Here is a 25,072-nt window from a genome sequence, read left to right as displayed (position 1 = left end):
ACCTTTTATTCTTCTGGTTTACCATAACAGGGAAAGAGAGCAGAATGAACATGGTACCTCACAGAATTTCCTCCTTGCTGAAAAAACAATACAAAAGTATAACCAGCATAAGTGGTTTCACCTTTAATAAAGAAAAAGGAAAGGAAACAAAACCAAACCAAAACAAAACAAAACAAAAAGAAAAGGAAAAAGGGTATATATTTGGGTATATATTTCTGAAAGAAAATATTCAGATTTGCAATTAAATGAAGTTGGGGAAATGGTCTCAAGATTTAGGTTGGATATTAGGAGAAATTTCTTTACTGAACTGATTGTGCAGCATTGGAATAGGCTGCCCAGGGAAGTGGTTGAGTCACCATCCCTGGAGGTTTTCAAGAAATGTGTAGATTTGGAACTTAGTAGCATTATTTTAGTAGTAGACTTTAGTACTAGGTTAAAGGTTGGACTAAATGATCTTGGAGGTCCTTTCCAACCTGAATGATTCTATGAACAGCAAAAACTGGTAGCCCATATGTGCGCATACATGTATCCCATTAAAGATTTTCAGTTACATTTACATATTTTTCTTTTTTTTTTTATTTTTATAAATGTGTGTGTATGTTTATACATTATATGAACACTTCCTGATCCAAAAGCCTCCATTCTCACACTCTTCAGTCATGCACAAACACTTGTGCGTGTACACCCTCACACACTACTTGGGTTCAGTGTTATGTTGATATAGTGGCTGAAATAGAGTTAATTTTCATCACAGTAGCCTTTATGGTACTGTGTTTTTTATTTGTGAGTAAAACAATGTTGGTAATACAACAATATTTTAGTTATTGTGAAGCAGTGTTTGCACAGTGTTAAATGCTTCTCTGTTCCTCACTCTGCCCCTACAGAAAGTCATCTGGGAGTGATAAGAGACTGGGAGGGCATGCAGCCAAGACAGATGACCCCAGCAGACCAAACGGATGTTCTATACCACATATCATGACCAATAATAAAAAAATGGGGCTAGTCTTTCCAAGGTAGCTATCACTTGGAGACTGTCTGGGTGGTCTGTTGGTGGAAGGTAGTGAGTGACTGCTCCTACATCTCTTGGAACTTACTTTTTCCTTCACTTTTTAAATGGTCTTTATCTTGACCCATGAGTTTTTCCTGTTTTTTGTCTTCTGATTTTCTCTCTCCCACATCCTGCTTCAGGGGATGGTGAGCAAGTGACTTGGTGGGTGTTTAGCTGCAGGTCAAAGTTAACTTACCATATTGACTCAAACCCACTTGTTTTACTGAATAAGAGAACAAAGCTCAAATTCTCCAGCTGCCTCTGTAGGTGGGCATGACCCCAAGATCTGGCATAAAGTCATCCATATTCTTGAAGCATTAGCATGCATCCTGGCACAATCTTGTCCCACACTAACTAGCACTACCCCAGTCAATGCATCAAGTTCAGGAGAGTTAGAACTGGCAAGGGACCAGTGTCAGCAGGCTGTCTGAATGTGACCACCTTATTTTGTAGTACAATAAATTCTACCAATATAGGCATTTGCTGTGCCATTCCAGCTGGCCTCAGGCTGAGTGAATATTTTCTAACCCATCTGGTTTGCAAATACAAGTAGAAGTAGCCATGCTGTATCTTTAAAAAAATGTACTTTATCTGTCTTTTTTGAAGTAAACTGAAGTTCTATGGTACTAAAAGACTTCAGGTGACCACAGAAATGTAGATTCTCTTTCCCTTTGCTGCATAATCTTTATTTTGAACTCTCTCAAAAGGGACTATTTCTCACTGTCTCTTTGCTGCTAAACCTAAAAGATGCAGTATTGTGATAGAAAACAGGCATGCTTGAAACTGGAGTGCTCTACAGGCAAAATCATTGTCATTCTTCTTAAACAACTGCTTTTAAAATCTATATATACAACTGTGATTAAAAAATAAATATAAAAATATGAAGGAAGATTATATATAGTAATATTGTAATAGCATTGCAAAGCTATTACTTCAGTGGTTTAAGTCTATAGAGGAAAGAGATGGAAGTCTTACGGAGAGAAGGAATGTTTGCTGACACCAATATCCCAGTGAAGAAGATGGACTGTTTTCATATGGTAGGGTTATAATCATAACAGTCAGACTAACTGAAAAGCAACTGCAAGCATTGTTCTTGAACTTCTCTTTCTAGTCATCATTTTGATTGCTGTGGAAACTCCCTAAAATTACAGCAATTTTATTGTTAGCAAATGAGATCAAAATTGAAAATAGAGCAAACATGATCTGATTTAAGCTGAAAGAGTAGAGATAGTCCGGTGCTGACCACATCTTTTTCTAAAAGATAAATTATTTGACAAGTTTTTTACCCATATATCAATGAGAAGCAACACAAAACATTATTCTTTATCTATCCAGATGTGGCCTTTCCTGGTAATTTTTGCACCAGGACATCAGTTTGCAGTGGGTGTACTTGGATCTTCCTATAGGAAACTGAAGTCTTGCATATCAACTGTTGTTTTGAATATATCAGTATCCATTCTTAACTCTTTTGTTACATCATCTCTTCTAAAAAGTGCTTTGGTTCCTTGCCTTTTTCTGTGCCCAGACACTTTATCCTCTTTTTCTCAGAATTGCATAGGGAACTCCCTTTCAGCTGGGTTCTGAACTACATTTTTCTTTAGCTGCGGTCATTGCTGACTCATGAGTAACTCTTGTGCTTAGCTCAGCCACCTCTTCGTTACCAATCCTGGCTCATTGCCCCTAGCTACTCACACAGCCCGCAAAATGAACTTTTAAATAAATTAAATTTAGGAAGACTTAGGACCTTTGGACCACTCTTACATTGGTTACTCATCACTCTAATTGACTATTGGCTCTTATATCTTCCATTCTTCTCCAGAAAGGTGTAGCCATTTGTATTCTAATGCAACCTTCCTACTTCCTACTTGCAACAACCCAGAGACAGATCTGAAAATCTGGGCATCTTTCTGTAATAAGTTGAAATGAACATAGAGCACATGATTGTATGTTATAGCCAAACAGCTTTTGCTTCAGTGTTCACACAGTTGCCTGTTACATCTCTTCAAACTCACCAAGGGCATCTGTCTTCATTTATGACAACACACTCTAATTCCATATTTTAAAATAAAACCAATATGGAATTTACAGTCTAAAAACAGTTTCTGAAAACCCTCAGATCTGTTCCTATAATATTATTACCTTCAGTGTGTGCAAGAACATAAGAACTCCAGTTGTTTTTTGAAGATGTGGTTGATTTTACTTATTCATTAATTTAAAATATATATATACATGTATGTATATATTTTAGCCACAAATCTAAGTTTTATCCTTTTTGAAATAAGAAATATTCCAGACTTGATAAATGTAAAATCTCATAGAGCTATATTTACAGAGCAATTTTTCTGGATAGCATTGTTTTCAACTTAATTTTTTTAATTGTCATTCCTTAATACTTCAGTAATGAAGACATTTTTACAAAGTGTGCCAGTGATTTCCAGTTTTATTATTGAATGATCACTTTAGAATCAAAAGTGTTGATTTTTCAGAAAAAAAAAAGAAAAGGTTGCAAATTAAAGGAAAAAAATGAACTAATAAAAGGTGTTCACTGGCATAGTGAAACATAACTATTAGAACACCGTGATAAGAATGGGAGGTTAAGTAGTCAGGAAGAAGCTGAAAAAATTGTATTTAAATAGGCTTTATGCTTTTGAGTTGTAAAGGGCTTATTTTCTTTTATGTTCTGCCTGAAAACCTGCTGTTCTGAGCTTCATGAACTTCACAACACATTCGTGTGAGGACATAGTTAAAAAAATAAGTTATTTTGTCCTGACAGTTGACATTTACCTTGTTTAAAATGCTTAACATCAAAACCAAAAGTAGAGGTGAAGTAGGCCATTTTCACTTACTAGAAAAATTATTCATATAATACTTCATAAGCATTTAAAATACTTAATATATGGATCAACTCTGTTCACATGTATTCCATCAATTATTCTTTAGGTGTAATGGCCCAATATGAAGTGCAGAGAATCTTTCCACTGACTTTTGAATCAGTTCTATAAGCAATTAGAGGATCCTATTTATTCATTCTCTGTCTGGCAGTCCAAAAAAATATACATGTTCACATCACAAAAGCAAAAAAGGAAGAGCTTCCCTTATCAGGTTTTGCAGTTGAAGAAATTAAATTGCCTCTGAATAACTTGTTCTGTGATACTGCTTGTGCTGAGTTTCTTTGCTTATATATAACCCAGCAGTAACAATCCAAACCAGGAGGACAACTAAAATGAATGTGAGCATAAGGAAATGGTATGAGAACTGTCTTCCAACTGGTTTTCAATTTAGGGCAGGCATGCCACCAAGAAAGCAATTCTGAGTTAACACATTATAAACCTGTATGCTGCAGTGACAATCTCTAGAGAATGGCATAAACAACACAGAATGAATTTTACTGCCTCATATGTTAGTAATAGCTTGACATATTATGGATTACCCAACTGGACTTCTTGCCTGTATCCAAACCAGTAACTAAAATGGGCCACAAATATTTCTATAGCCACAAGGCAAACTGGCATAAGACTGCTTGCCTGCATGCAACTGAGCCCTCCAAGGCAGGATGTAAGCTTTCTGCAGGCTGACCATGAGGCAGGGTTCCCGGCTCAAGCTCTCCTTTAGTCTGTGGTTAAGCCTGGCCTCGGACAGCACTTTTAGGCCCATGTGAAAACTATGCCACATAACAATTTATTGGTATGCACCACATGCCAATCCATAAAGGATGCTGTCACTTTTGCTAACGTAGACAGATTCAGCCATAAGCAAGGAAGGTTTTCAAATACAAAAAGTAAGTTTCATGAACACTTTTCTGTTCCAGAAATAGCAGACTAACCCCTTATACCTAGTTAATGGAATGATTTTGTACTATGTGCATTATAAGGTCTGGAAAAGAAAAATAGCTAGCAGAAGGATTAGTTTGGATAAAAACCAGCAGTTCTTGATAGAAATAACAGAGGATGCCAAGATACAGCTATACAGTGTCAAATTAAAATGCAGAGGTTATTTATATAAGTGATAGATGTGACAACTATTGAAAGAGAACTTTTAAGAAAACTTAAGTACAAGTGGCAGAAGCTAAAAGAGAAGGCTCTGTGTACTTTTTGTGGATCAGGTATGGGCAGCACCTTTGTTGCTGGACTCTGCATCTGGTAAAAAATGAGATACATTCTGGCCTCCTTCATAAGTAGAAGTACAAATAAAGATTGTGACTGTTTTCCTCACAGAGCAGTATATTCCAGAAATCCCTTTGAGGTAACCCTCCAAAGAAGGGAAGCAGGAACTGAATCTATTGATAAAGCATCTATCTAGAGGCTAATTAGGTGAAAACTAAAAGATAGATATTTAAAGTCTGATGGGAAAGGTCAAATGTGTTAAAAACATACAGTCTAAACTGTAAATTCTCTTTCAGTCTTGTACAGCTATGCACTAGTGTCAATGGGATTATGCTGTTAGATAAGAGGAAAGAATCAAGAACAGAAGACTAGATATGACAGAGAAACAAGACTTAAATCACAACAGTTGAACAGGTCATGCGACTTGAGACTGGGCACATGTAGTGGTCCCAAACTTTAGCAAAAATCGTGATAATAGTAACAGTAATAGTAATAACAATAATAACAATAATAAAGATGATACTGAAAATATCTTCCTGTGGATGTTTGATGTTCTTGATATAGATGTCTTCTGTAAGACTGTAGTCATAAACTAAACCATAGAAACTGCAGAAAAAAAATGGGTAACTTCTAAGCTATTTATCGAAGAACCTAGAAAGTCATCTTGTTTGTTGCAGACAAACAAAAAATCATTAAGTAGAAGAAAAATTGACAGTCCTTACTTCATGACTTTTGTGGGAGAGAGATCACTTAAGTATTCTGAAACTACTACTTATGTACTAAAAAATTAAATTGCTCAAAAAATCCACATGAAGGTTACCATTGACATTATCTTGCACCACATATAGAATCCTGCAGTACAATAATTAACTGCGCATATATCTTCACATATATGTTCATGAAGTCAAATGCTAATTAATTTAGGTTATCATGTACAGATATCAGAATGCAATGTAATGAAGCTAAACCTCTTGAGCCTTTGACTTTTTAGGACACTGGAGAAGATTTTTCAAAGATCTATAAGTTGGTCTGTAAGTTAATTAAATAGCTTCACAGCTGTTGATTTAAAAGTATGAATAACATTATTTCATGAAAAATGTAGTCAAGCATTAGAAAAAGCTGTCCAGGGAAGTGGTGGATACCTTTCCTATCCCTGGAGGTATTTGAGACATGGATGTGGCACTAAGGGACATGTTCTAGTGATGAGGCTCAGTAGGTCAGGCTGATGGTTGGAAGTGATGATCTCAGAGGTCTTTTCCAACCTAGATGATTCTATGATTCCAGAACTTTAGAAATCTAAAGTCCTTCCAGTAAAGTGCTATTTTCAATATGGGTTCCAGATTTCCTAACAAGAGATGTTAGAAGTACTCTAGTGCGGCAAAATTTAAAAAATAAATAAATAATAAAAAAATTTAATTTCAAAGCTCTATGGTAACAATAATATTAATGATCCTGGAAGGAAAACCTAAAAGCCTACAGCTATGATTTCTCAGGCATTTAGGATATTAACAGTTTAACAGTTTCAAATGTGTTTGAAACTGAAGAAACAGCTGTCCTTGCTCTATTTGTTTGTTATTGAAAACCTGTCCCTTTTCCGAAAACACAGCCCTGAGATGCAAGCCCTTGTTTATTTGTCCCACAGCTTCTGAAAGCTCATCTGTTGTTTCATGGCAGTTTACTCTAGAAAGTAATATTTAATCTAGAATTTAGTATCATCTGACCAATATATTGTATTCCTGTGTTCAGACAGTGTTTGCCACTCCTGACACAAAGGTATTCTAATGCCTGTCTGTTAAAAAAGTATCAGTAAAAGAAAGCAAATAAAGAATTATAAGTATTTTCCTTTATGAAATTATATACTTAATTTTAAAAGTTTAAAATAAACTGTTGTATACCTATTTTATAGTAGAGGGCTTGAAAGTCACAAAAAGCCAGTAACTTTAACAGGGAATTATGTTTCTGTTCCTTGCTATGTTACTTGGACTGTCCTTGTTTTGTTTATTATTTGTTTCATTTTTTCATTTTTCTAAGTACTTTTCGTTTGTATATTCAGTCCATCACTTCATAAGGATAAATTATCACCCATTTAACTTATATCTTTCTATCTGAATCAAGAGCAAGATTTTTTTTTTATATCTTCAATAAGTTGTATTATTTAGATGATTTTATATTAATTCCCATTTCTCTTTCATGATGAAATCCAGGTGAATGGATTTTAGTCCTACTCATTTTGCTACCACCAATATAGATTGCATTTTTCATGTTTATTTTCCAGTAGCTTTGATTCTTACACCATTTTCCAGAACCCAAAAACATTAAAAAAACTGTTTCAGGGAAATAACAAAAATCAGGTATCTTTAGGTAATACTCTCTGTCTTTCTGTGGAAGATCTGTTCACACTGCTATCAAAAATAATCAAACAAACAAAACCACACTTCTGTGAAAGAATCAAGAATCAAGAAAGAATCCAAAAATCATAATAAATGTGTTTTTGCAGGTAACATTTATGACCTTTTGTAGGTCATAAAAATGGATACATGTTCTCTGTTTTACTTGTCATTATTACATTAAGCCCTAGAATAAGTAGATTTGAATTTCCATGGTTTTTTAGACTTCTCAGCTATGCTTCAATACTCTTATTCTGAGCATGTCCCTTACAAGAATGGAAGAAGGAAATAATTTGAAACCTGACATGAGTTCTTGCTTTTAATAGCACACTGTTTATGAAGAAGGGATGACTTGTCTTACTTAGATATTCAAGCTAGCTAAACACTAGAGGCTCAAGAAAAGCTCCTGAAATTGTGCTTTCTGAGGACAGAAAAGCTCCCTTCTCCACTTGTAATTAGAACTAAATTTGGGGACCTGGGAGATGGGAACAGCAGCTATGGAAAGAAGAGGAGGTCAGTATAACAGAGCTGACTTAATTTCAGAAGCCTGAAGTAAGAGTGAATAAATTAGGCTGTTAAAATTCATTTTGTTGCAAATTGACAGGTGCTCAGCACAGGTAATTAATTCAGTGAGTTTTAATAAACTAGAATTAGAAACAAATAAGAACCATCTCCTCCTAAGGAGATGGGGAGGATGCATATCACTATCTCTTAATGCAGACAACTTGACACACTGCAGCTTTGTGAGTGATGGGCTGAAGGTTGTAGTGATGCTCTTGTGGGTACAGTAAGGTGTGGGGCAGGCAATGGTTTCTTGCCAAGGCAGAAGAAGAGAGGAAGAAGGAGAGACTCAGAGCAGTCCAGGATCTGCTTAGAAAGAGAAAAAATATTAACATGTTACTTGTAAAGTTATGGCTCCTTTGCTAGAGATATTTAATGAAATTAATTTCATTAATTTCATGACATTTAATGACAGCCTTTGGTGAAAATGAATTATTTTTTCGTATTTTGAAATAGGCATCCCAGACATAACACTTTTCCAGACTTAGCACAGTGTAGTTTGTTTATTTATCAAATTGGAAGAATATAGAACTACTTAAAAGCCAGATTTCCAGGGGTGATTGTCCAGCCATGGAGTGCATGGCTTTGCCTGGGAGTAGACCAGTTACCAGGATTTGTTGCCTTGCTGGGGACAAAGGGAGGCTGAATTCACTTTGAGAACTCCCTGCACATAATTCTGCCAGCATGATCCAACAGCAGTTGTTAGGTGATGTTTTGAGGCTGTTTTGCATCTTTCTAATGGTATGTGATGCAAATATGCTGTTACCCCCATCTGCCATTCAGAAGAGTTAGCTTTAATCAGCAGTCATATATTCCAGCTAGAGCACAGATCGCTCCTAATAAAACTTGCTTCTGCCTTCTCATTTTGTGATCAACATGATCATTAACATTTTCATCACGCTTCTTTCTTCAACAACAGCCTTGTCCATATTTGTATCAGATTATCATCATCTGTCTTCCTTTCAATACACGGGATATAACATGAGCTAAATCCTACAGTCCATATTCAGTCAGCCATAAGTTAGCAGTGATTTCACCCAAAAGATTAGGATTTGTTCATATTTTCATATTTATAAGACAAATAGTGTGTTCATATTTTTCCAGTGTTTTACCTGTGCAGATTCTCCCTGAAAGATTTTGTACTGTTCCTCAAGTGTGTTTTTTTGTCAAATTCTAGTTCCAACAAAACACTGATAGAAAGGCAAATTAAGTTTGCATAGTGGGAAGTCATAACATATGAGCCATCTAGTAAAATAAAGGACATTTCTGTATTTTCTATTATGGTTGTTGTGCATTTCACTGCAGAACTTTCATCTGAAATAAGCATTTGTATTTCATACATAGGAAACACTGTTATCAGTCAGGCTTTAACAGGATAGATTTTATGAACCCACATACATTAGAGACATCTAAGCATATGAAAAAAAGGCAAAATCTAAGATTGAATGTCTAGTGCATTTTCAGGATCTGTTTGTTTTGTGTTTTGTTTTTTATTTACTTTTCATTCTTCACTTTTTAAAAATATATAATAATTATCTTGCATATACTTATATAGAACCCACTGCCCCCAGACTTATTATTTGACCTTAGTATTTAAGGAAATAAAATTCTGAGAAAATTAACACAATTGAATATCAAAACAACATTATCTGAAGCTAATTAAGAATATAAAATGAACTAAAAACAAGTATTATATTTATTTAATCTTTTCCAACCTTTCATAGCTTGATTCAAGACTGATTGAACAATTTTGCTGAACTGGGATTTTAGTTAAAAAAAAATGCCTAGTCTAGTTAAATGCCTAGTTACATGCATTTAAGATAACTATCAAATATGTATGCTGCATAAAGAAATAATCATAGTATCCATGGTTCTGAACAGGGTTCTTGCTTTGTTAATATTGGGTACACGTAAATTTTATTTCCTTTTTAACCTTGATGTGATTTTGATGCTTAAAATTTTGATGGGGATAGATGTAGTTTATTCTCAACATTACTGGTGTGGTTTTGGTGCAGGGGTACAATGTATACTGCATTTTACAGCCTGCAACTAGCATTTCAAGCAACACAATGAAGGGTGGATCATAATTTATTTCAAGAAAGAGGCAAGCTCATTTATATAAGTGACAATGTCAAGTTTAATTAAGGGCTATAGTGACAAAAGAGAGCTGACTGCATGCACTCAAAATACTTTTCAGATGACAAATGACTGACACCCATAAAAACAATATCCAGAGTAATTGGTAAGGTTATGATACTTATGACTAAAAAGATTTCAGACAGTATATTCCAGTAGGTTAACATTCTATCAAATTTAAATTCAAAACAGATAAATCAAACTTGCCATATTTCCTAAAATTCAGATTTACAATCACAAACTTTCTTTATGGAAGGAAAGAAAATATAACTGGCAATTAGGGGCATTTGGATCCCCCCCTTTATTCAGCTCTATGAAGTTTTATAGTCAGTAACACTATGGCTTGATCTCCGAAGTGGCATTATGGCACTCCCTGGTCAAAATAAGGATGTAGAGAAAAATCTGTTTGCATGACTTATTTTGTGTTCTTCACCCTGCTCTGCACACTCAGTGTTTTTGAAAACAGTCCAGAATGCCTAATCCGTATCAACATTTCTCTTTCTTCTCTCTTTGTGGCAACTACACCATAAAGGGGGAGCTGATGTTAAGGATAAAGGTCAGGATGATAGAATATGACAACTCTTTGAAATGAAAAGAGAAATGAGTGTCCCTAAGTATTCAGCACAAGCTTTTCTTTGCTCCCTGCAGGGCATCTGCACCACAACCACCGCATTTTTACACTTCTTCTTCTTAGCTTCATTCTGTTGGGTATTGACAGAAGCGTGGCAGTCATACATGGCTGTTACTGGAAAAATTAGGACACGGCTCATAAGGAAACGTTTCCTGTGCCTTGGATGGGGTAAGTCTGTAAAATTCATTTATTCAGACTCGTTGGAATGAAACGTTTAATGCAGTGGCAATGTCAAGAGTATTATAATTTTCCTCAGTGAACCTGAAAAAGTAGACAGCACGTAACTAAACAAAAAACTGGGTTAGGAGTCTTTCCACTTTAACTCTAGCTTCAATATAATCTCTTAGCTCAAGACATGCTAGTGCATATTCTCTAATAAATATATTTTAACATCATTTTAGTGTACAAAATAGTGTAATATCAAGAAATAAAAATAAAATAACAAAAACACTTGCTGAATATTCATGAAGTCTCTTACTATTTCACTTAAAGACATGTCAAAGGTACCAGTAATTTAGCTACAATAAGGAGATACACCATGGGCAGAAAAAACTGTCCTCTCTACAATTGCTTGAGAAAAACAAATCTTGTGATAACACTGTGCTTTTTCAAATGAATCATTCCATGTAAAAATGATCATTTTGCATTAGCTTGCACCGACATTTCTTTTCCAGGCAGAACAGCAATGTATTCTCACCCTCTAATGATTTTTACTGTTTCATGGGTTTTCTTTCTTTTCAGGTTTACCAGCCTTAGTGGTTGCAATATCAATAGGCTTTACCAAGACAAAGGGATATGGAACAGCTCACTAGTAAGTCAATCTGAAATGGTAAATTAAATTTTTAATTAAAAAAGCTAACATCCCCATCAGGAATTATATAGCATGGTCTGAAGACCCTACAGGTGTCCATTCACACTTGGAATTGCCCTAAGAGTCACTGAGTGATCTACAGAAGAACAAAAAGGAAACCATATGTTAGTCTTGGACTAAGCTCAGCAAAGCACCAGGGATGCTGGATTTCCTGTGATCATTTGAAGCAGCAAGCCATCAAGAAACACTAAGGATTAGGTCCATTTAAATGCCCAACATTTATATAAATTCACCAAAGAGAACCTTAAATGTTAAGGTTAGCCTTTGCCAACCTCTAAACATGTCTATAACTGTACTGGCAAGAGTCTCTTTGGCACCCAGCTTTCTGTCCACCAGGTATGTTAACCACGACATAGGCTTTCATGCCCCTGAGCTGCTTAGAGCCAAAACCCCACAGAAGTCTCAAAATAGATCTCCCTTTCAACCCCTCTCTCCTGGAGTGTCTGATCCAGCCCATTTCCTGGACTGGGCTGTATATGAGAGATGGCAAGGACATCTCTGTACTTCGTTTACTCATACGAGTTCTATTTAACCACCTGACTGCTTACAGTGTATACTTAGCTCCCTGGAAAATTCACTCCTTAGTTAACCTGCCCTTCCCTTGCCTCCTGCTGAAGGAGTTTGGCCTGAGTCTCCTTCCTGCCTGCAGAAGGCTCTAAGAACCAAGACATAATGTGTGTGAGGGTACATTCCCTTCAGTCTCTGTTTGCAGCTCTCCTCATGTAGCCTAGGAAATTAAGCATGCATCTGGACAGCAGGAGAGGAAATAAGACTCTGTAAGCTGCTAATGAGGGCATTCATCAGAGACGTGAATGAGCTAGGTCAAGTCCTTACTTCAATGAATACTAAATTATTCTCCTTTGCATCATCACTGAGTGATCAGGATTCTCCCTCTCTGCCCTGTGTATCCCACCTTCATAGCACATGGCAGATGAGGCTTCAAGCCCTTGCTCCATCTCCAGGTGGGTAAGGCTCCAAAAACAAATCTCTTCCTGAGTACTTGTTCTAACCACTGAGCTCTCTAGTTCTGAATTGTGACGTGTCTTCCATTTATTTCATGGGGAATAGCTTACCTAACTGTGGGACAACACTTATAGCTGGGAATCCTTAGTGATAAAAACATCTTAGACATCTTTGGGAATTATATTGAGAACATGCTACTCTGGATTTTTTTTCTAGCCAATATGTGCTCATCTTGCTGTTTGTTTTGTTTTTGTTTTGTTGTTGCTGTTGTTGATTTTATTATTATTATTATTATTATTATTATTATTATTATTATTATTATTATTATTATTATTATTATTATTATTTCGTCCTTTAAAAAGGACTCGAGTACCAGATCAGCTCTGAGCCTTAACGAATGTTACAGTGTCCAGGCCCCACTGGGGATGTAGCTCCGTCCCTTGCAGGATCGATACCATTACATTTACTCTGCTGAAATTATTCATGTGTGACAACTTGCTTCAGTTAGTGTTGCTTCTTATTTCCTTCTTGGGATGATTGAATTTTTAAAAGAAGATATACTAAAATATTCAGACAAAGCAACAAATCATTCATTAAGGGTAACCTGGAAAGAGAAACAGAGCAGATCCGTACATAAAGCAGCCCGTTTCCTCCTATCCAAAATCAGCTGACACAGTACTGTGGAACAAAAGCACAAGAGGAGGTGCACAAGGGAAAAAAATGAACCATAATGCAGCTCTTGTCTTATTTGCAACTACATTTTCTTGGCATTCAACATCACAATAATATAAAGAAAACTGGAAATGCAGAAAATGGAGTTTGCTCCTCCATCACCAGCTGACATGCTGTTGCACTCAAGAATTATGGCCTGTAACTGCTAAGCCATGTGAAAGCGGAGCCCCTGTGCTGTTTACCATAACTAAAGTACTTTTGTAAGTTTTTGAACTGCTTATGCTAATGTATATTTGGCCCATTTGACTGCATTCAGAAGCCAAACAAACCTACTGCCATCAGAAATGCATTCAATTATACACATTCTGCACCGTTCTGCCATCAGAAAGCATTCTGCTATTAAAAAAAAAAAAAAAAAAAAAAAAAAAAAAAAGGCTTTTCCAAAGGAAGAAAATTAAGAGTGAAAAGGGATTGATTCTAGTCCCATACATGGAGAGATTGACTAGCAGGGAGGCCCAAGGGTCTTCAAAGCAGGTTTATAGGGTGGTACAGCTGATGAGCTTGGCCTGAATTATTCACACTTGATCCAGCTCTGTCATAACAGTGTGTAATTTCTCTCTTTTTCTTTCAATCCTAATTATTAGACAGTTATATTACTGTACATTCAAAATCACTTATGAGAACACATTTGTACTGAAACAGGTATAGAAACTGAATAGATTCCCTAAAACTAATTTGGAAAAAAATAAAATAAAAGCACGTAGTAACAAACTTTGAGATATTTGAAAAAGGGTTGTGTAAAAGCTTAATTATTTTTTCCAACTATTTCTGTGGGGTTTATAAATATTGTTGCTTTTTTAATTTATAAATATTCTTGCTACCTCTCCTCAGAGCTATGAAAGCACCATTACTGCAAGTTACAGTTACTAAATCTGTGAGACCTACTACATGCAGTTCTGTATACTAATAAGCAGTGTAGATAACTTTCAGGAAATTGTTATAACAGCAAAATTTAAAATTCTGCTATAGTCATGTTCTAAGAGAAGGAGCCATTCTCCTAGAGAGCATCAAACTACTCACAAAATATACAGGACACCGGAGCAAGTCTACCTCATCACTCAGCAGAATTTTATGACCATGCAGCATGGTTCTATAAAACTACTAGTAGATGCTCTTAATACTAATCAATTTATATGGCTTTTTGCTATGTGAAGAGCAGGGAGAAAGAATACAGAACAGGTGAATACAATAAAAACAACCATAAAGCACTGGGAAAAAAAAATAAATCTATTAGAACAAAGAAAAAGAGAACAACAACAACAACAACAACAAAAAGATCAAAGAGTTGGCAGCAATTGCCTTATAGTACAAGAAAACACCTGAAAATTCTTCAATAGAAAAGGTTGGGAACAAGTGCATTTCAGAGAGATCAATTGGCGGCTATTGAATATATTGCAAAAATCACATCAGACTGTTGAAAATCCCAATTGCTGAAAATTCAGATTGCATAGAGAAAAGAAAACTACCTCTACATTCTTCACCATCCTGATCCTAAATGGAAGTCACTCTACTGAACAGCTTTTTTAATTGAAGACATAAGGGAGGAAGGACACAAATGTCCCTTTGTCTTAAAGATATTCATGGTTGAAAACTTTTGGTTCTTTTAAATAAAATGGCAGATTTTTTCAATACAAGTAATTGAAATTATGGTTCAAATACAGTATGTTAACAGTTTTTATGGACTGATGTTTCCATTCACAAAGAAACTTGAACATTTCAATTACGTGTTTTAGTTACACACAACGGTCATCTTCAATAATACTGGTAAGAAAAAGCAATATATTCCTCCTCAGAGGTCTGTGTTCTCAGTCTGTCATTGTAAATAACCTAGTGTTTTTTGTTTGTTTTTTTTTTTAAGAAAATAAAAAAGCATAAAATTTTGAAAATATTTTTATTTGACATCAGAAAAATTAATGGAATATTGCTGTTCTGATGTTGTGGTTGTTGCTTTTGAGGTGGGATGTAGACTAGCCTGCCATTTATTACCATTTTAATATTGAAACAGATATAAATTATTTACATCAGTTTATCATTTCAGAATTTAACACATTGATGCAGCTGGGTTCATGGAGCAAGCTTCACTACAATGGGGAACGATTTTATTCTTTGCAGTTAAAACTCCAGCCATAACAGATCATTATGATGCGTTTGCATTTATTTTATATGGTTTTCAAAAGCACAAAAAGAATACTGGAAAATAAATAAGAAATGTATAATTCTGATGTGAATGTTTCTGGATGTCAAATCCAAGTAAATTATTTTAATGCATATACTGGAGTTTTCTTATATATAGGTGTGAGCATGCATTCAAATAAACATGAAGTTCTTTGAATGTGTAATCACTGAGAAAATAGCACAGCTGCATTTACTTCAGTGCATGATGCTCCTGATCTTCTGCAGATATGGAAAGCTTTACATCATGGTGTATCAAATATTTAGAATTTGATTCTGTAAGTGCTCCATGTTTGGAAATCTGAGGGTTTTCAGTGAAAACCCTGATGCAGTATGACAAAGTCTGCAAGATTAGTAGCTCACCAGAAAATACAGTTTTCAGATACTTTAAAATATACATTTAAATTGTTTGCAAAATATTCCAGAGACTATAGAACAGTTAAACCATAGATAATGAATTTTCCTTAATGGGAATATTGTCCATAAGACCTAGTCCTGATAGAACTTCCTAAATGACATAAGTGAAAATACATAGAACCATGTTTTTAATCAAGTTCTACTTTAGAGGTACCTGACTGTTCATTGTTTTACAGATAGAACTGTCAGGCATTATAAACTAGAAATGTTTCTAGATACCTACTGGGCAAGACCTCTTCAGATGACTCATTACATATGGTTAGAGTAGATTTAACAAAGATTTACAGATTTATTTTATATTGTGCTATAATATATTTTAGATTTCAGCATATGTATAATTTGCATTAAAACTTTTGACCCATTAACAATTGGTAATGGAAATCACTTTTCAGCTGTTTACATCATCATGTCAACCAAGTAATTCAATTCTTTTGTGTGTGTGTATGAATTTCTACATGTAGGATTGAACATAAACCAGAATAATCTCATGCTGGTTTTTTTATTAATTTTTAATTATTAATGCTTTCATGGCAATACACTATACTTATTTTTAATTTGTGTTAGTTCTTCTCTAATGTTCTTTCCAGCTGTTGGCTGTCTCTTGAAGGAGGGCTACTTTATGCTTTCGTTGGACCTGCAGCTGCTGTTGTCTTGGTAAACATTAATATCATTTCCAATATTTTCATATGAAATGGTGGAATGTGCTATTTAAATTATAAAAGCTTAGCTATACCATAGAACTAAGATTTGCTGTAATTATTGAGCTTGGTTTAACATACCATCAGTATTTTGAATACATGATATACTTAATTGTACCACATCTTTATATCAGTTATCTCAGCATGCTTACACAGTAAGCTATGAAAGAATAATGTGCTGATTGGTGGCACACAAAACTTGTTACAGGTATCACTGAGTTATTATCAGTAGCATCTACACAGTTGTCACTGCCTTGTAAAGTTCAGTGACAGTCTTGATAGAGTGCTGCTTGGCAGCAAAAGCAACAGAATGAGTGGAACCAGCCAGCAAGTTCTCCATGGCTCCTGCTTTTCAAGGAAAAGAAAAAGTCATCATAGCTGAGAAATGTTACTCACTTTTGTATTAAACTTTTGCATTTCTGGAAATGCATTTATTAGTAAGATTCACTTTGTCTAATTTTAGACAGCTACAATATAGATTTCTACATATATGCTAGTTATTCCAGATGCATGTTGCTGTCAGTGGAGAAAAGTATGCACTTTTAGGGCTCAAATAATCAGATATATTTCAATTTAGAGTAAGATGAATTGCACCCATTATGTGCCACTGGCTATCAGTCATCTGCTCTGCACTCTGTATGGATTTTGTAAAATAATTTGTTTCACATTTTTCCCTGAATTCTTGAAGGAGATTGCAGACTTTGAATCTAATTCTTCTTTCCCCTGCACCAATTTTATACTAGGATAGCTCTATCAATACCAGTTGTCTCTGATTTTCCCTTGCAAAAGGGAATCAGTCTTAATAGTCATCAAAGATAAAGCCATTTAGCTCCAAAGATTATCCTGAAATGGATGTTTACTACTCCCATAGAGTTTGTCTCATCATTGCCTGGAGTCAAGCCAGGATCCTTTTGTACAACTCACAGTCCCTGTCATGATAGAGGAGCCAAGGATGTTTACAGAAAGCCAGGCATAATTTTCACATGGAACTGTATGTTCTCTTTGTAATTGGCAAGCTTTGTTCAGAGATGTTTGAAGTTCACAGTTGCAGTTTGCCCTACCATTAGCTAGTGACTGTGCAAGGAGCTGTTCTATGCAGCCACTTAAGCCTAAGTGTATGAAGCAAAGGAATTGCATGGCATCAGCTGGAAAATGTAAATGCTGAAAATAAAGTGATGATAAGAAAAGATGAAAAAGAGTTGGCAGGATAGACTGGCAACAATTAAAGATTTTGGCATAGGTCTTGGAAAATCTGTTTGAAAGAAAAAAAGGATCACCGTTTTCTAATCAGAAAAATAAGGAACATTTTTTCAATACACTGAAAACTTGGTACTACCTCTTCACAAGGCCATGCAGAGTTAGTTTCATAGAGTTCAGTTCAATAATACAAATGGATAATAACAGTCATTAAGTTGTCCATTAAATGTCATTAGTATGTCCATAGATTGCCAAAGTCTGACTGCCAAAACACTTGGATTTTTTTTTTTAAGGTTAATTCCTCAACTGATGCATGTAGGCATAAAACCATGTACTTTAATGGGGATAAACAGACTTACCCTAGGCATTAATTTGACCCCCACTCTCCACAACCCTTCCCCGCCCCCCCCCAAAAAAAAAAAAAAAAAAAAAAGGAAGGTGTATTTGGGGAGGACAACTGCAGTTAAACAAGGTTCAAGGCTGGCATTTTGGTGAATGAGACAGTGACTGATGTACAGGAGCTATGAAAAACCACAGGCTGGTTCTGCTTAAGTGAGGACACCCACACAGGCATTAAGTGCTTAAAAAGGAACATAGTCATGGCCATTTGTGTGCACTGACTAAGTCTGCCCAGTGCACTTAATTCAAATTCAATGCTATGTGATTTTCCTGGAATAGAATACATAATTGCAATTAAAACCAAGGAAATATTAAAGCTATATTACTCAAGTTTCTGGCCAGCAGACACATATGCATATAACTTGGTACCAGATATAATTTAAGATTCAAAAATAAGCCTATTGCAGTGTGCCAAAGTACAATCCATTTGGGAATATACATTTCTAGTGGGCTTGGGGATGGTGTCACATGATTTCTGACAGCATACTCAGAAATGTAACAAGATGCATATTGCAGGCTTGGAAAAGCCCTTTGCTGATGCAACAGGATAGGTTATTTTCTTTCAGAAAAAGATCAACTGTTCATTTTTTGTTTGACAGGTCAACATGGTGATTGGCATTTTGGTATTTAACAAACTCGTTTCCAGAGATGGAATCCTAGACAAAAAGCTCAAACACAGAGCGGGGTAAGCAGAAATTGTGGGTTATTTTAAAGCATATTCAAATTGTATCAATGGTTTCCAATTACAGACATTCACTGAAAATACATCTGATTATGCTTTGAACCTTTATACCAGTATAATAGTGTCTAACAGATTCCATTCATCTTAAAAGTTGCAGTTGCATTATCCTGAAGGAATGCAACTAAATAAACTAAACATAATAAAACACAAGTACAACAGTATTAAGTTAATAACAATGAGGATTAAACAAATCTAAGCAGAGATTTCACAAGGATGTCACATATTTAAAATTGGTGCAGTTAGGAAAATAGTTTTATGAACAGTGTGCAATGAAGGAACTGATTATTTTTCTATCTAGCTGTCAAATTTAATTACTGTGGTGGGAAATGTTATTTATTTGCGTAAACTGTTATAAAACATATTTTACAGCAATATAGCCCTTACTGAGGTCAATGCTATTCTGCCTGTCTTGACTCTGTGAAGAATTTGTCTATGTTCTGACATTTGTATCTACTCAGACATATGTTCTAATTTAGTAAAACAAAAATTGAAAGTTAAAAAAAAAAGTACTAAAAGCCAAAAATGGGGGGGGGGGGGGTGTAAATTCAAATCCTGTGTTATCAATTATTTATTTGCATTTAAATTTAAATTCCTTTTTTATTATGAGAAAAAAAAAGGTTTATAACAGTGGTGGTATTGAAAAATGTTTTTCAGTGGATGATTGATTCGACATGCTGCTGCAGCAAACCTAGATTCATCCCATATTGTAGAAAAATATTTTGCAATTTCATCATCACTTTCTTAATGCTTACAAAGTAAATTAAAAATTTGCATACTCATTTTTACAACCATATTCTAGTACTGTCTTTTGGACCAGCTTGTAGACCAATATCTGCATATCTAGCAATGATAAACAATGATATTTTCATTTTACTGTGTATTATTGCTGTTGGTAAAATTTTTAAAGGTTTGCTTTGAACTATTTCACCATTCCATTAACAGTACTATTCCTAATAAATTCAATTGATTGGTTGGATGAACAGACATGATAAATAGTTTGGCTGGTGATTTTAAATTAAATCATTCCGGTTTTAAGTTCTTTCACTGTCTTTCTGACAAATATGAACCAGAAGCTTTCATTTTGTTTCTTCTCTTTTCTTCATTTTTCTTTACAAAGTATTAATTTCTTAACCTTACTTTTGTCTACATTATTCCATCAATATCCTTAATTGTGTAATACCTCTGATGAAAGCTAGAATATTAGAAAACTAGCCAAATTATTTCAAGAGTAGTAGTAACTCAGTATTCTGCAAATTACATTCACAACTGCTCTAATTACAGTGATTTCAGGAGTTTGACCAGCTTCAGGTTTGTCTTTGTATATTTTCTAAGGATGTCTAAGCTTAGATTTAACTGAATTATTTTTTCAGCAACTCAACTGTAGGCTATTGAAATCTATTTGTTTATAGCCTACTTTCTTGATGAAACAAATAACTTGCTTTAACAGTGTGCAACTTAGTTAAGATGTATTTTCTTTTAAACTAAATGTATAAAGAACTAGAAACCATTGTCAGAAGCAATCCAGTTATGTGTAAGCATGTAGATGCCCTAATCAAGAAACAATCAACTCCTGTGACACTATGAGATGGTGGTTTGGCAACAGCATTGCTTGCTACTACTTGGCAGACGAAAAGTCTTGAGTCATCGTTTGGGGCATAGGAATTTGTGCAGCATTTGGTCTCCAGTAGTGGCATTGCCACTCATTTCTCAAATATCTCTTGCCAGTCATGTTCAGGAAGGCAACTTTATTCTTTCTGGCAAATATTGGACTCACACTTGTCAAAAGTTCAGCTGTAGAAATAATTTATGTGGTGAATGGGGCAAAATATATTAATTCCATATGATTTTCCTACCTTTATGAGTGTAGGGTGAATCAACAAATGAAAAAATATGGCATGTTTTCTTGATGGATATCAGTCATACTTCTGGAATAGGGAATAGTGTACATGTATGCTCAGACAAAAAGTTTGTATTTGGCTAACATATACATCAAGCTCAATTATCATTTGCAAGATCCAGAATAGATCTATAGAGGTAAAAAGAATAAACCAGTCCAATAACAGTGAAGTTTTGTGTAGCAAAGATGGAAAGTGTTTGCCCAAACTTAGCCTAGGCTTATTCATGGCGTGTTTCTAGTTCAGTCATTAGCCTAGTGTAAACTGATGTGGAGCCACTGAGTTCTTTTCACATCCCACAATCAACTTGTACAATGTCATGGCTCTGCATAGTTGTTTTTACAGAAAGTCATAGTTTCATTTAGTTTATCAAAATGGAAGCCACTGGAGTTCAATATTTGTTTTGGACAGTATGTTTGAAGTCAAGTGAATGTTGGGTTTGGCTATAAAAAGGGTGTTAATTTGATTGAAATAATTTGGAAAGAACCTGAAGTGTTACCTCTCTTCAACATGTTGACCATTTTCCAGCTGGGAATAGGTAAAGCATCTTTCCTGTCACGTCTCAGTCAGCTATGGTTATTCCTGGTTCTGACAACAGAAAAAGAAGGAATAGCAAAAGTATTTATTTAGTCAACTCAGGAAGCTGAATGTGTGCTGTATGTAGAAGAAAATTTAAATTCCAGGTTTTGCCCTTTAACTCTTCTGACAGGTGCTGAGGTACAAATGTCCATACAAAATGCTTTGAGCTTAATGCTTGTGTACTGTGTTTTATTAAAATGCAAAACAGGTCACCCTTTTTTCAGTACCAACTGATATTTATTTCATCAGATTCCATACATTACAAGCCCTGTATTCAGACCTTCATACAGCATGAATAAAACCACTTCAGATGTTAGTGGGCCATTCAAATCACTAGTACAAATCTGACGATACAGTATACCCATACTGATTTGATGCTTGAATATATTTTGCAAGTTTCTTTCCCTAATTGCTCTGCAATTTTATGTACTTCATACTTCCCTTGCTTGTGTCCTATACTCTTTCTCAAGAACAAAAGCTTTTTAACAGGTCTGAATAGAGGGATTTCACTTTGTATGTCTATCCTAGCACGTGCTTATGTTTACTTCAGTGTACTGAGCAGTTTTGATCACAAGATATTTGGGGCCTTTCTTAGCTTAAATGGAAGAAATAGAGTCTGCATGATATGAAGCCCCATAGCATTAACATTTACAGTTAATAATAATGTAAAGTACAACATACAGTTTTGCAACAACATAGACCATTCATCCTGAATAAGTCTACTTACTTTTTTCTGCATGACGTCATATTTAAAAGCTAAATTTCAGTAGCAACGTTTTTTGGTGACAATTCAATATTTTGTTCTTTTTGTGGGTGTTCTGTTTGTTTGCAGTCAGATGAGTGAGCCTCATAGCGGTTTGACGCTCAAATGTGCCAAGTGTGGAGTAGTTTCAACAACAGCTTTGTCAGCCACCACCGCCAGTAATGCCATGTTAGTCCTGATCATTTACATCTTCTTGTTACAAATCTTATGCAGTGCATGTGAGACAATAGTTTGATGATGACAACTGTGTTTGCTAACACTGTATAGAGTGCTGAGCACGTTTAAGTACTTTATAACAACAACAAAAAAAAAAAAATGGAACTGTTTATTAACTGAATACAGGATATTCTTTAGAACATAAAGTACCAACACTGTTACATACTTGTCTGTGATTTTCAAGTTAACTTGATAAAGTGCCATCCTTAAAAATGTATTATTTTAAAAGTGAGCATTTGATTATTTATTTATTTAATTTATTACAATTTTACAGTGCAACTTTTCTTTTTCTTTCAATAGGGCATCCCTTTGGAGTTCCTGTGTGGTGTTGCCACTTCTGGCCCTGACTTGGATGTCTGCAGTTCTGGCTATGACAGACAAAAGATCAATATTATTTCAGATACTTTTTGCAGTATTTGATTCATTACAAGGCTTTGTTATTGTCATGGTCCATTGTATTCTCCGAAGGGAGGTGAGGAATGGCTCCCCAGTTTTCTAAAGGGCTGTGTTCCCTATAAACTCTCAACTGCTCTTTAATGTTATGTACAACTTTCTCTACAGATTTATATTTTGTAACAAGAGTAAAGTATTTTATGATGAGATGTAGAGGAATAAGTGAGAGTGGAAAGATCATTTAATTCCAGGTGCAGACTGTCAGATTCAGTATAAAACTGTACACACTTGATTAAAGGTGGCTTTTAGTCAGTTCCAAATTCAGTTTATTTCCCAGTGTTAGGCTTTTCCAGTATCCTGAGTATAGAGAGATTCTAACATGAATGCCCTTTTCTTGAAGAACAAAAGAGAGAGATTTTTACAGTCTCTAGCACCAATTCAAATACAAAATTATTTCTGTTTATACTTCCCCTGAAAGAGGACTCATGGAGATGAGACGTTGGTGAAGAGCTATCTCTTCAGTTTCTACACATACAGGTGCTAACATGCATAAGTTAGCAGGACAACGAGAATGAACTGAAATGAACATTTTGAGAATATCAAAGAAAAGCCAGTATCCCTGGCCTACCCTTTGTAGCTCAGTTTTGCATATCACCACTGATATCAGATGTCAAAGCTACTGTATGAGCGCTCTTTAACTTGACTCTGGTGACAGCTTCGTTAACAGTCTGAACTACTAGCTAACCCAACACTTTAACTGAGATAAGTTTGCCAGATTTGTGGAAGTGGGAGCATCTATCAAAAATGGGCTGATGGAGCCAGACTGGAGAGCGGTAGCCTGGTTCCACCAGCATATCTATTTACAGAGCTCATGCCTGTTTAGACTCTAAGTGTGGCATTTATCAACTTCAGGATATTTACCACATCAATAAACCACATTACATTGTCTAGCACAGTTTCTTGTGATTAGCAAGAGTTATTCAAAGGCATTTCAGGACTGAAAAAAAAAAAAAAAAAAAAAAAAAGCAAACAGGGAGATGTTTCAAGAGAGGTTTACTGTCAGTAATGAGTGAGGAATCTAACACATTGGTTTTCCTTTCCACCTGTCACACACTTTAAACACTGAAATTCACCATATTCATGAATAACAATTATAAATGATGTAATTTATTTTAGTCTTCCAATGGTGTACTACTTTACACAAACTTTATATCACTATTCTAAATGGTATGAATATTAGACTATAATATCAAATAATCATTTTCAGATTTTAAGGAAAAACTTACCAATATCTTTCAGAATTTATCTTGTGTGTAAGTGTGTGCTGACTCCACCCTATGTTATTTAAGCTGTTAGAGACTACGAACCTTTATTTTCCTTAGTTTTCATAGTGGAAGGGGCTTCTCTCCTTTACTAACATTTTTATTGTTATTGTTGTTCAGGATAAAAATATGTACAGATAAGAGATGCTACTGTGGGTAATCTATATCATGCAGAGCTGCCTTACTATCCCTTTATTTTCAACAGCAGTTTCCTTCCCCATGTGATTTACATCTGCAAAAGAGGTCATTCTCATCTGTAGAGCTGAAAACTACCATTTAACATATTGTTTTAGTATAATGGTAAAATAGTGCCATTATTTGTAGCCAAAATTTTCAGGAGAAAGAATGGCAGTTTCATACTGGTTTTCCTGTCCATGAAGTTTGTATTTCCTAGGGATAAATTAATTAGCCTGGAAAGAGCAGACCACCTCCCACCTCTTGGCCTGAGGATCCGTACTTATTTAAAAATATATATCACAGTTGCAGATTAAACCTTCAATTTTTGCTCTATATAGTGTTATGCTATGTTACTTTTACAATTTCTAATGGGTTTTGGTCTTTTTTTTTTTTTTTTTACCAAATCCAATGATTTATATCCACATATGCACTGCAACCTCTCTGCATCCTTACAAAGATAATGCTGTTTATGTTTTGGTTTTGAAGATTTTTTGACTTCTTTGGTTTTGAAGATTTCATCTGCAATTGTGAGCACTGCCTTAGTGCAGTAATGCAGGAATTTTTCTGGAGAGAGATTTTGACTGTTTAAGATGAAAGTAATGTGGCTTCCCACAATGTCCCAAGCATTGATTTGAAGTTAGGTTTTACAGCTCAATGACAACTATTTGCT

At 35.1% G+C, this 25,072-nt stretch overlaps 1 protein-coding gene across 5 annotated transcripts in view; it reads left to right on the top strand.

Annotated features, from left to right (window-relative positions):
* ADGRB3 (adhesion G protein-coupled receptor B3) overlaps nt 1–25,072 on the top strand; it is a 477,382-nt gene that overhangs the window by 422,764 nt on the left and 29,546 nt on the right. For 4 of the 5 annotated variants that reach the window (XM_068678260.1, XM_068678263.1, XM_068678258.1 and 1 more), the window contains 6 exons: nt 10,884–11,034; nt 11,608–11,677; nt 16,609–16,675; nt 18,915–19,000; nt 22,364–22,462; nt 22,811–22,982. In XM_068678260.1, the coding sequence (XP_068534361.1) occupies nt 10,884–11,034; nt 11,608–11,677; nt 16,609–16,675; nt 18,915–19,000; nt 22,364–22,462; nt 22,811–22,982 (645 nt within the window). The remainder of the gene's footprint in view (nt 1–10,883; nt 11,035–11,607; nt 11,678–16,608; nt 16,676–18,914; nt 19,001–22,363; nt 22,463–22,810; nt 22,983–25,072) is intronic. The other variant, XM_068678261.1, reaches the window with a different exon arrangement.

The sequence above is a fragment of the Anas acuta genome, chromosome 3, assembly GCF_963932015.1.
Source record: "Anas acuta chromosome 3, bAnaAcu1.1, whole genome shotgun sequence".
NCBI classification, from domain to species: domain Eukaryota; kingdom Metazoa; phylum Chordata; class Aves; order Anseriformes; family Anatidae; genus Anas; species Anas acuta.
Note: the sequence above shows the minus strand (reverse complement) of the source record. Positions and strands in the feature narration are given on the sequence as shown.